The sequence below is a fragment of the Vicugna pacos genome, chromosome 20, assembly GCF_048564905.1.
Source record: "Vicugna pacos chromosome 20, VicPac4, whole genome shotgun sequence".
Taxonomy (NCBI): domain Eukaryota; kingdom Metazoa; phylum Chordata; class Mammalia; order Artiodactyla; family Camelidae; genus Vicugna; species Vicugna pacos.
In genome coordinates, this window is record NC_133006.1 from 22,295,172 (window position 1) to 22,306,585 (window position 11,414).

At 53.9% G+C, this 11,414-nt stretch overlaps 3 protein-coding genes across 6 annotated transcripts; all 3 read left to right on the forward strand.

Moving 5' to 3' along the window:
• Positions 1-246: 246 nt before the first annotated feature.
• SMIM40 (small integral membrane protein 40) lies at positions 247-2,028 on the forward strand. 2 transcript variants are annotated; one of them, XM_031688397.2, is made up of 2 exons: positions 247-542; positions 1,819-1,869. In XM_031688397.2, the coding sequence occupies exon 1, from the start codon at positions 261-263 to the stop codon at positions 501-503; it is 243 nt and encodes an 80-aa protein (XP_031544257.1). In that variant the 5' UTR covers positions 247-260; the 3' UTR covers positions 504-542; positions 1,819-1,869. The 2 variants fall into 2 exon arrangements, with proteins under 2 accessions (XP_031544257.1, XP_072801345.1); XM_072945244.1 differs by lacking the exon at positions 1,819-1,869 and adding an exon at positions 1,940-2,028 and having other exon boundaries at positions 261-542.
• Positions 2,029-2,594: 566 nt separating this feature from the next.
• On the forward strand, positions 2,595-7,345 carry DAXX (death domain associated protein). 3 transcript variants are annotated; one of them, XM_031688388.2, is made up of 8 exons: positions 2,595-2,726; positions 3,910-4,168; positions 4,323-5,154; positions 5,285-5,499; positions 5,656-5,872; positions 6,044-6,518; positions 6,680-6,902; positions 7,102-7,345. In XM_031688388.2, exons 2-8 carry the CDS (start codon positions 3,962-3,964, stop codon positions 7,159-7,161), a joined length of 2,229 nt encoding a protein of 742 aa, XP_031544248.1. In that variant the 5' UTR covers positions 2,595-2,726; positions 3,910-3,961; the 3' UTR covers positions 7,162-7,345. The 3 variants fall into 3 exon arrangements, with proteins under 3 accessions (XP_031544248.1, XP_015093030.1, XP_015093031.1); XM_015237544.3 differs by lacking the exon at positions 2,595-2,726 and adding an exon at positions 2,862-3,016; XM_015237545.3 differs by lacking the exon at positions 2,595-2,726 and adding an exon at positions 2,900-3,016 and having other exon boundaries at positions 3,913-4,168.
• Positions 7,346-7,959: 614 nt separating this feature from the next.
• Positions 7,960-11,290, forward strand: ZBTB22 (zinc finger and BTB domain containing 22). Its single transcript, XM_015237546.3, has 2 exons — positions 7,960-8,085; positions 8,719-11,290. Exon 2 carries the CDS (start codon positions 8,788-8,790, stop codon positions 10,696-10,698), a length of 1,911 nt encoding a protein of 636 aa, XP_015093032.1. The 5' UTR covers positions 7,960-8,085; positions 8,719-8,787; the 3' UTR covers positions 10,699-11,290.
• Positions 11,291-11,414: the final 124 nt, after the last annotated feature.

Here is an 11,414-nt window from a genome sequence, read left to right on the forward strand (position 1 = left end):
CTGAAATATAGAATTATAAAATGCTAAAGCTGGGCAGACTTTAGGAATTATTTAATCCAGGCCATTCACATTGCACTGATTATTCCAAAGGCTCAGAAGCCCTACTCTCCTTTCTTTCTCTGTATGGGGGAATTGGGGTCAAGCCCCACAGGTGCAGAATTTACCAACACCATGCTCCTTAATCCTGGCAACGCTGAGTAAGGGCTTCCATCTTAGCCTCCCTGAGCCAGCCAGCTGTCAGAATCAGACTGTGGGCTAGGATGGCCGAGGAGGAGGTTGATGTGGACGAGGAGGATGTGTTCCTTGCATTTGCCCAACGTCCCTCTCCTCCCAGGGGTCCTCTGCGTCGGGCCATGGATAAGGCCTTCTTTATCTTCCTGGTTCTCTTCCTGACACTACTAATGCTGGAGGCTGTGTATAAGCTGCTGTGGCTGCTACCATGGGAAAAGTTTGGGGACTGGCTCCTGAGAACACCACAGAAGGAGGAGGAGCTGGAATTGTGACCGCCTGTCCTATAAACATCCTCTTTCCCTGCAACGGAGGTGAGAGGGGAGACGGGTGAATGGCAATAGTTGGGGGCCGGGGAGGGACACTTGGATAGCTTACAGCAGCTAGCTGTCTTAAAATTTCTGCATCTATACTCTGGGAAATAATTTTGAAAAACTTTGTACAAGTATTTTTAAGTGAGCATCTAAAATTTTTCATCATAAATTAAAATTGTTTCAAGGATGTAATTCCTGGCATATAAAAATACTTACATTTTAAAATAAAACAATTAAATCAGTCTTTTGAATGTCCAAGGGAATTGAAACATCAGAATACATTTAAAAATATAATTGGGATGTGGGGGAGCTCAGTACCTCCATTAAAAGTGGGGGATACCCAGTAACTCCATTAAAAAAAAACTAATTACCCCCCCCACAAATACAATTGGGAATCTTCCCTTTTCTTCTTCCATCATTCCTTTTCTTCCAGAACTCCTGTTACCATTCTATTTCCCTACAGACAATTTTATGCTTTTATACTTGAAAGCTTTTTTTTTTAATGGAATTGAGGGTTGAACCCAAGGCCTCATACATGCTAAGCATGTGATCTACCGCTGAGCTATTTCCCTCCCCAACTTGAAAGTCTTTTTATTGACCTATCTATCAAACTTTCCTGCATATGTATTAACTGAAATGAAAATTATTTTTCTTTCTTGTAACCATATGACTCTAGCTTTTTAGAAAAATTTCTTCTGGGTTATCATTACAATTATAAGAGCAGAACTGGTCAAATAGCATAAAGATTGTACAAACTCATAATTGTTAAAATAAAAAATAATATTTTAAATGACATAGATGAGGTGGTGCTTATGGTGGTTTGATAAAGAACCTGGCTACATGTCTATTTAAGACAAGGTAAGATTATCCCCAGGAGATTTCATGGTTGAGACTATACTTTTTCTTTTTAAAGAGGGAAAAAGTCTATTGTAAAAGGGAAAAAGAAGGAGAAGCTCTACTGCAGGCATTTACTCAGGAAGACAAATTTTGGGAAAGCTGAGGCTCTGGAAATTAAATCCCTTATAGCTTCCAAATCCAAGTACCCTTTGGAGTGTTTTCATGTTCCCCAATTTGAAGACTATAGGCTTAGACTATTGGAGGGAAGTGGGATTCTTTAACGGAAGGGAGGGTTTGAGGTTCTGGGACTCTGAGAGCTTGGGGATGTAAGGGTCTGTGGTCCTAGAAAGATGCTCACCATTTGTGGAATGAGCAGTGATGCAGGAAGTGGGAATCTCAGGGACTGGAACCGTGTTAACCTTTTCGGTTTCCCCAGAAGCTCACGTTTGGACCCAGCTTTGCCTCCACGAGTCCCTCTAGTGTCCCTAAAGCTGGGCTAGGTGGGGATGCGGGCGAGGTGGGCGTTAAAGTCCGTTTCTTCTCTCATGTTCTTTCATCAGCTCTCCCAGAGGAAAAGGAGACGAGACTCGAGGTATTTTATGAGCCTCATTTCGTCTCACAGCTCTCACAGCGGCAATTTGCACAGATTCTCCTGAGTCTCCGCCCTACATTGCCCGTCCTCAGGCCCTGGAGCTCCTGGACAAAGCACAGCCTACTGGTTATCACCGCCTGTGCCTCGAGGACCTCCTCCAGAAAAGGACAGAGAACCACCTAGGTCCCTACTTGGTTGGTCATTAGTCTGTGGTGGAGCTTGAAAAGCAAAACCAACAACAATAGCAATAATAACACCACCACATATGTATAGCGCGTTGTGCTCATTTGCATGCATGTATTGTGATTTCACGACTGGGAGATGTTGGCACCTGGATGTAGAAATAGCTGCTGGACAGCGGCAAGGGAGCGCGCAGCCCGTAGAAGGGAATGGCAGGTACAGTCGATTAAGCCGTGGAAACTACCTGGCAGGTAGGAAAATAGCACTAGAAGTCTTGTCAAAAGCCCAGCGGATGGAAAAGGTTTCATTTCCTTCTTAAGAGACTCCCGACCTTCCTTGCATCCCTATGCAGCCATGGAGGGCCCAATTCTTTAGCTGCCCTGTTGCGTTCCCCCCTCCCGTACTTGGAAAGGTGGCTCAGTCCTCCCTGCATGCGACTCGTGGGCGGTTGGGCCGGACGCGGGAAGTTTCTGATTGGCGGAGTCGCAGAAGCACCGGATGAAAAGAGCTTAATCCCCGCGGCGCGCCCCAGTTCAGGCGTAGCTAACGCCGTATGGCAAAATGGCGGCCCCCAGGTACTTTGGGACCCCCTGAGGTGACAAATCCTCCCCCAGCAGGTCAGGGGGAAGGGAGCCGCTGACAATATGGGCGGCACTGGAAGCGCTCGGGGGGCGGGCCTACCGCGACTTCCGGCCACGGGGGATTCCGTGCGATAATATGGCCGCTCCCAGGTGCCTGTAGGCGGAAACTCCTAAGACTTCCGGTCCGGAGTGGGGCCTGCGGTGGGAGGGGGAAGGAAGGCGGAGGGAACCATGCGAGGTTCTGAGATCGGCGGCGAGGGTCGCCTCGAGAGACCGTTTCTGAGGTGGGGGCCCGACGGTGCTGAGAGCAAAGGCGGGGGCGGGAATGTCGAGGGAGAGGTACTGGGGAGTCCCGGGCTCTGAGTCTGAGGGGCAAGCTGTAGTACCTTCCTTCCTATCCCTGAAGGGGAGTGGGGCGGCCGGGGGCTGAACTGGGGGCGGGGGACTTGGCGGGAAGCTCATCTAGGTTAAGGGGCCGGACTCAGGGCTGGAATCTGAGAGGATTCAGGAGAGCCCAGTGCGGGGCTCACGATCAGTTACAGGTCACAGGGAGAGAATGAGGAAAATTAGGGTGGGGTGAGAGGGAGGGGACTTGAGGTGAAACATCTCCAACCTAATGCCCCGGTTTGAGGAGACCCATCAGAGGGTGGAATATGGAGATAATTTAAGCAGGAAAAAAGGGAATGGATTGTTGGGAGGGAACCTCCTTCGCCCCAGAGAGTCTAGGAGTTGGGGTGATCCTTCAGGTTGGGGTGAGGATGTGGATTTGATGTGTGTGAAAGCAGAGGGGATAACACGTGAGGTAATGCCACCCGGGGTGTGGTATCTGTTCAAGAGGATGTCAAGGAAATCTGGAGTGCAATGTGAGAGATGGTCCAGAGATTGAGAGTAAAAGTCAACTTGCCAACTATGAGAAATAGAGAAACACAACCGAAAGACCGGATATCGACGTGAGGGGTGGAGCTGGGGGTGGGACTTGAGGTTTTCAGACAGTTTGGGGCTCCCACAGTAAAGGTACAGAAAAACATATGGTACTAATGGTTGCTGAACACAGGCAGTGAGGACACTGTTGAGCATGGCTGGGTGTTTTTGAAACCCAGGAAGACTGGAAAATGTGTGAGATGAAGGGATGGGGCTGTGCTGGAGGGGCTCTTTCTGAGGCCCCATCCCCTTCCAGCAGGAATTACGAAATCCCCAACACTTCCTCCCTCCGGGGGATTTGATCCCCCATGGCCACCGCTAACAGCATCATCGTGCTGGATGATGATGATGAAGACGAAGCAGCTGCTCAGCCAGGGCCCTCCCACCCACCCCCCAATCCGGCCTCACCCGGGGCAGAAGCCCCTGGCTCCTCCCAGCCCCATGGGGCCAGAGGAAGCAGTAGTTCGGGCGGCAAGAAATGCTACAAGTTGGAGAATGAGAAGCTGTTTAAAGAGGTGAGCTTTAGGGGAGAAGATTCTTGTACTCCAGGGAGGGGGATGGCTGACTGGCTCTCCTATCCTTTCTTCCCCACTAACCCCACCACGCCTTCTTTCTCTCAACCCCATCCCTTGTCTCTTTCCCCCTCCCCTTTTCCCCTGAACCCTCCAGTTCCTTGAACTGTGTAAGACGCAGACAGCGGACCACCCTGAGGTGGTCCCATTCCTCTATAACCGGCAGCAGCGTGCCCACTCTCTGTTTTTGGCCTCCGCGGAGTTCTGCAACATCCTCTCTCGGGTCCTCTCTCGGGCTCAGAGCCGACCAGCTAAGCTCTATGTCTACATTAATGAGCTCTGCACTGTCCTCAAGGCCCACTCAGCCAAGAAGAAGCTGAACCTGGCCCCTGCTGCCACCACCTCTGGTGAGCCCTCTGGGAATAACCCTCCCACAGACTCCTCCTCGGACCCCACAAATGCTGAGACCACTGCCTCTGAGGCCCCAAGGACCCGTGGTTCCCGGCGGCAGATTCAGCGCTTGGAGCAGCTGCTAGCACTCTATGTAGCGGAGATCCGGCGGCTGCAGGAAAAGGAGCTGGATCTCTCAGAACTGGACGACCCAGACTCCACTTACCTGCAGGAGGCAAGGTTGAAGCGTAAGCTGATCCGCCTCTTTGGGCGGCTGTGTGAGCTGAAAGACTGCTCTTCACTGACAGGCCGGGTCATAGAGCAGCGCATCCCCTATCGTGGTACCCGCTACCCAGAGGTGAACAGGCGCATTGAGCGGCTCATCAACAAACCAGGGCTTGATACCTTCCCTGACTATGGAGATGTGCTGCGGGCCGTAGAGAAAGCAGCTGCTCGGCACAGTCTTGGCCTCCCCCGACAGCAGCTCCAGCTGATGGCTCAGGATGCCTTCCGAGATGTGGGCATCAGGTTACAGGAGCGTCGCCACCTCGATCTCATCTACAACTTTGGCTGTCACCTCACAGATGACTATAGGCCAGGTAGGCATTAGTGAGATACCCATAAGTAACCCTAGTATGTCAGGTGTGTGGTGGAGGAGGCATCTCTCTAGTCCCTCCTTCTGGGTTGGGTTCTGGGTGACTGGCTCTGACTTTATGTCTTCCCACATAGGCATTGATCCCGCACTGTCAGATCCTGTCCTCGCCCGGCGCCTGCGGGAGAACCGGAGCTTGGCTATGAGCCGTCTGGATGAGGTCATCTCTAAATATGCAATGATGCAAGACCAGAGTGAGGAGGGCGAGAGACAGAGGAGAAGAGCCCGGCTCCCCCAAGCCACCTCTTCCCAATCTGTAGATCCCCCCAAAGCCTCCCTGGATTCTGGTGAGGTATGGAAGGGAAACACCCTTCAGAGACCCTATCCTTTCCCTGCACTGGCCAGGAGGGAGTCCATGGTGACTGATAGGGAAGTGTGCAGAAGGAACACAAGAACCAGCCCCTCTAGGGCAAGGGATTCCTTAGAGAAACTCCTTTGTTCCCTGTAGGGCCCTAGTGGGATGGCATCCCAGGAATGCCCTACCACCTCCAAGGCTGAGACAGATGATGAAGAAGATGAGGAAAGTGAGGAGGAGGAGGAAGAGGAGGAGGAGGAAGAAGAGGAGGAAGAAGAGGAGGAGGCCACAGATTCTGAAGAAGAGGAGGATCTGGAACAGATGCAGGAAGGTCAGGGGGACGATGAAGAGGAGGAGGAGGAGGAAGCAGGTATGTCAAGGACAGTCTTCCCATGTGTCAGTTCCCTCTGCTCTTGGGCATGAGCCCCCTGTTTGAGAACCTTCCCTTCCTCCTCTTCCTCCTCTTTCTCCTAGTGTCCTCTCAGCGGTTTTCTCTCCCCTAGTTCTTCTGTTACCTCTCTCCTCTTTACTTCTTTTCCAGGTAAGGATGGAGATAAGAGCCCCATGTCCCTGCTACAGATCTCCACCGAAAAGAACCTGGAACCTAGCAAAGGGATCAGCAGGTCTTCAGGGGAGCAGCAAAACAAAAGACTCGCAGTGTCACCATCTTCACTGTCAGAAGAGCCCCCAGCCCTCTCTAGCATAGATGCTGAAAGCAATGGAGAACACCTCGAAGAGTTGCCCCTGCAGGAAGAGAGCCCTATGTCTCAGCTCTTTGAGCTAGAGATTGAAGCCTTGCCCCTGGATACTACCCCTTCTCCTGAGGAGAGGGATGTTTCCTCTTCCAGGAAGCAATCAGAGGAACCCCTCACCACTGTTTTGGAGAATGGAGCAGCCATGGTCACCTCCACTTCCTTCAATGGAGGGGTCTCTCCTCACACCTGGGGAGATGCCAGTCCTCCCCGGAAGAAATCTCGGATGGAGAAGGAAACAGAAGCAGGGCCATTAAGAAATAGGTAACAGCAACAAGGAGAGGGAAGAGGGAAGCCAAGGAGGGACTCCAGGGGCCTTTTTTCTGAGAGGAATGTTGTGGAACTGGGTCTGCTGGGAGAAACTGAACACTCCCCCTCCAGCCTCAGGCTCAGACACCTCCACACCTTTATGTTTCTGTCCCTAGCTACATGGAAAGGCAAAGGGCATTGCGTGGGAAGAATGGGAAGAAGACATGTACGCTGCCCAGCCCACCTTCCCCCTTGGCTTCCATGGCTCCAGTTGCTGATTCCTCAACGAGGGTGGACTCTCCTAGCCATGGCCTGGTGACCAGCTCCCTCTGTAGTCCATTTCCACCCCGGTTGTCCCAAACCCCCCAATCACAACCCTCCAGGCCTGGTACTTATAAGGTAAGAGGCGGACACTTTTCCTGACTTCATTCTCTCTCATTGTTCTCTTTTGGGTTCTCTGAATATTGCACCCACCACGTCCTTTTGCTTCCTTTTTTCCCACCCCAATTTTTAATCTCTGATAAGTCTTTCCCTCTGCTTCTCGAACTCCCACTATGTTCCAGACTTCTCTGACTTTTTGTCTCTCACTCCCCTGCAGATGAGTGTGGCCACACAGTGCGATCCAGAGGAGATCATCGTTCTCTCAGATTCTGATTAGCTGCCTCCCCCTCCTCCCTGCCTACAAAATGTTTTGGAATAGTATTTGGAGGATGGTGGGAAGCAGACGACAGAGGAAGGGATGGACTGAGCTAATCCCCTTTTGGTGGTTTCTTTTTTTAAAAAAAAAGGCTTAAGTTTTACACAGAAACATTAATAAACAATAAAGTTCTTTTCTTATTGTACCCCTGTCTTTTCCTCGTCCTGCTCTCACCAGCTCGTGATTGGCACCAGCTGTTCTCCGGTTTAGAGTTAGCCTGCCTCCTGGGTAGCCCGGGATCTGTCCTTTCTAGCTACCTTTAGCACGCCTTTCTTGGGATTTCCTCGCCCTCAGGCCTTCCCCTTGCCCTCTGCTAGGCACTAAAAAAATGTGTTTCAGCTTCTTGAACGCGCTTTACTTTCTCACTTCGAGCGGTAGCAGTAAAAAGGCCAATCAGGGGCCTACTCAAGGTTATTTGGCCAATCCAGGCCCGGAGGAAGGGGGTGGGGTTTCTGGGGGACTGTCAGAAGCTGGGAGACCGGGGCGATTAGAGCCCGCAAATCTGCTAATGGCCACAGCTCGGGGGCGGAGCTCAGGCAGCGGTGGCCAGGACCCATCGCCAATGGGAAGAGGCAGGCTTACCGAATTAAAAGGGAATGAGAGCTTCGGCCGAACCAAGCCCTAAGTCCTCAGCAGCGGAAGAGACCTGGTACCTTTAAGGTGGAATGAGACAACTGTTCTTTAAAGGCGAAGTGGCCGAGTCGGCCAAGTATTGCCCAGCGGCTCGGGTGGGGGAGCCCGCCTGTGCCTTTAAAGCCGGAGGGGCGGGAGGCGGAGCGGAGGCGGAGGGCGGAGGGAGTCGGCGCAAGATGGCGGCGGGAGGGGCCCAGGCTGCGGCTCTGGCCGCCGAGTGAGGGGCGGGGGGGCCCGGGGGCGCGCGGCCCGGTAAGCGGGGACGCGCGGGGTTGGGGGGCGCCTTCCGGGTGGGAGAGGAGGTCAAAGTAGCGCTTGGGGCGGAGCAGAGGGGGGCGGGGTCCGATGTGGGCGGGGGAAGGCAAGGGGCGGGGCCAAAAGAGCTACGGGGCGGATCTTGAGAAGGGCGGGGCCTAATGGGCGGGGTTATGGGTAACTGGGGGCAAAGGGGCGTGGCTGGCGAAAGAGCCAGGGGGCATAGCCTGAAGGGGCATGGGAGAGAGGGGTGGTTTTCAGTACCGGAGCCCACTTGCCCCCCTCCCAAGAAAAGGGTGCAACACACCAAAAAGGTAAATTTTGGAAAATCAGGCTCTAAGGCAAATGGGAATTTCTGAAGGGAGGCACCCCACTCCCCAGGAGCACCTTATTTCTCTAATGTCCAAGAAAAGAGCATTGGATTTGGAGTTAGGGCCCTGCCACTTACTGATGTGACCTTGGATAATCTCTTAATCTTTCTGAGCCTCAGTTTGCTCATCTGTCAAGTGAGGTTGAAAGGAATCGCTATCTTATAGTGTTGTTGTGGGGAGTTACTCAGACAATAAGCTTGAACATGTTTTTAAACTGTCATTATGAGATGTTATCATTGGTCTCTCTTTCTCTTTCCAGAGACCCCCCCGGCCGCCCTCCTTCTTCTCTTGCTCCTGTGGCTGGGGGGGTACCTCTTCCCTCCACACCATGGAGCCATCTCCTCTGTCTCCCAGTGGGGCAGCACTCCCCCTGCCTCTATCGCTGGCTCCCCCACCACTGCCCCTGCCTGCAGCTGCAGTGGTGCACGTGTCCTTCCCTGAGGTAACCAGTGCCCTTCTGGAGTCCCTCAATCAGCAGCGGCTACAAGGCCAGCTCTGTGATGTGTCCATCCGAGTGCAGGGACGCGAATTCAGGGCTCATCGTGCTGTCCTGGCGGCCTCTTCCCCTTACTTCCACGACCAGGTCCTACTCAAAGGCATGACCTCCATCTCACTGCCCAGTGTCATGGACCCAGGAGCCTTCGAGACTGTCTTGGCTTCGGCTTATACTGGCCGCCTCAGCATGGCCGCTGCTGACATTGTCAACTTCCTCACAGTGGGGTCTGTGCTCCAAATGTGGCACATCGTGGATAAATGCACTGAACTCCTCCGCGAGGGCCGGGCCTCGGCCACTGCCACCACCATCACCACTGCTGCAGCCACCTCTGTCACTGTCCCTGGTGCTGGGGTCCCCTCAGGGAGTGGGGGCACTGTGACCCCTGCCCCAGTGGGCTCCGTGCGCTCCCATGCCTCCAGTCAGGCCAGTGAGAATCAGTCCCCCAGCAGCAGCAACTACTTCAGCCCCCGGGAGTCCACTGATTTCTCCTCTTCCTCCCAAGAGGCATTTGCAGCTTCTGCAGTGGGCAGCGGGGAGCGTCGAGGAAGTGGCCCTGTGTTCCCAGCCCCTGTGGTTGGCAGTGGTGGGGCTACCTCTGGAAAGCTGCTGCTGGAGGCAGATGAGCTGTGTGATGATGGTGGGGATGGGAGGGGTGCGGTTGTCCCTGGGTCTGGGCTCAGGCGGCCCACCTATGCACCCCCCAGCATCGTGCCACAGAAACACTGGGTATATGTGAAACGGGGTGGAAACTGCCCAGCACCAGCACCCTTGGCTCCCCAGGACCCAGACCTGGAAGAGGAGGAGGAGGAGGAAGACTTGGTGTTGACCTGTGAGGATGATGAAGATGAAGAGCTGGGGGGTGGCTCGGGGGTTCCAGCAGGGGGAGGACCTGAGGCTACCCTTAGCATAAGTGATGTCCGGACCCTGTCTGAGCCTCCGGACAAGGGAGAGGAGCAGGTCAATTTCTGTGAGTCCTCCAATGACTTTGGCCCCTATGAAGGTGGGGGTCCTGGGGCAGGGCTTGATGATTCAGGGGGACCCACCCCTTCCTCCTATACTGCCTCTCACCCTCCAAGGCCCCTGCTTCCCCTGGACATGCAGGCCAACCAAATCCTAGTCTTCCCATCCTCTTCCTCCTCCTCCTCCTCCTCCTCCTCACAGGCTCCAGGCCAGCCGCCAGGGAACCAAGCTGAACATGAGGCGGTGACCCTGGGGGGCACACCAGCAGGGGGCCTGGGTATGCCAAGTGGCACTGGTGGGACCCCTGGAGGGACAGGCAGTGGGGATGGAAATAAGATATTTCTGTGCCACTGCGGGAAGGCCTTTTCCCACAAGAGCATGCGAGACCGGCATGTGAACATGCATCTCAACCTGCGGCCCTTTGACTGCCCCGTGTGCAACAAAAAGTTCAAGATGAAGCACCACCTGACAGAGCACATGAAGACGCACACAGGCCTCAAGCCCTATGAGTGCGGCGTCTGTGCCAAGAAGTTCATGTGGCGAGACAGCTTCATGCGACACCGAGGACACTGTGAGCGCCGGCACCGCCTAGGTGGGAGTGGGGCCGGACCGGGACCTGGTGGGCCCATGGGGCCAGCCTTGCAGCCCAAGAGAGAGTCCCCTGGCAGGGGCAGTGGTGATGAGGCCAGTGGGGCCACGCCTCCTCCCAGCCGACGTGTCTGGTCCCCACTCAGTGTCCCCAAGGTGGAGATGGGCTTCAGTGGGGGCGGAGGAGCAAACTGAAGAGGCAGATTACTGGGAGTAGCTTCCTGGGAAGAGGGAATAGGGATCACGAGCCAGGGGCGCTGTGGCCCCTAGGTGATCTCCTAACACACTGTCTTCCTATCGCTATGGACTTGTATATATTCTGGAGGGGGAACCGCGTTGCACCTTGGGCCACCCCATTCCACTCCTCAGCCCCTCCTCCCCAAAGCATCCCCAGAACTAAGCCCTTCCTTCCATTCAGATGGGTACACTGAAGCTGAGAGCCCAGGCACCCATATGATGGGGAGGGGAAGGGGGCTTGTTGAGCATCCTGGAGTCACTGGATCAAGGGTCAGGTGGTTGTAGTCTGTATCTGAAGTCTGTGTTTGTGTTGTTGTGGGGACCAGGCCTTTGAGCCGCACCCTTGTCCTAGAATATACCTTGCCCCCCAGAGGATGTGCCCCTTATTTCTACCCTAACCCCTCTTTCCCCACCTTGGGTTCCCCCAACTCCATTATCATTGGGGAGGGGGGAATGGAGACGAAGAGGGAGTAAGTCACAGGAGTACAAGGTTTTTATTTTAAATCTTATTTTTTTTAAATAGTGATTAAAATATTTATTGGTCATTTCATTTGGCTTCCTGACAACCCCTGTGTGTTTGCTAGGGACCTGGCACAGGTCGGGGAAGGTGTAGTAATGGTTCTCAGGGAGGTGGACTCTGGGGGAGAGGGCACGGGAAGGGGAGCCTAGGGTGT

Excerpts from the sequence above, each read along its gene's own strand:
- SMIM40 (XM_031688397.2), top strand. The coding sequence starts at position 261 with ATGGCCGAGGAGGAGGTTGATGTGGACGAGGAGGATGTGTTCCTTGCA.
- DAXX (XM_031688388.2), top strand. The coding sequence starts at position 3,962 with ATGGCCACCGCTAACAGCATCATCGTGCTGGATGATGATGATGAAGAC. Across the intron at positions 4,169-4,322 it reads ATGAGAAGCTGTTTAAAGAG|TTCCTTGAACTGTGTAAGAC; the intron begins GTGAGCTTTAGG and ends TGAACCCTCCAG. Across the intron at positions 6,519-6,679 it reads GCAGGGCCATTAAGAAATAG|CTACATGGAAAGGCAAAGGG; the intron begins GTAACAGCAACA and ends TTCTGTCCCTAG.
- ZBTB22 (XM_015237546.3), top strand. The coding sequence starts at position 8,788 with ATGGAGCCATCTCCTCTGTCTCCCAGTGGGGCAGCACTCCCCCTGCCT.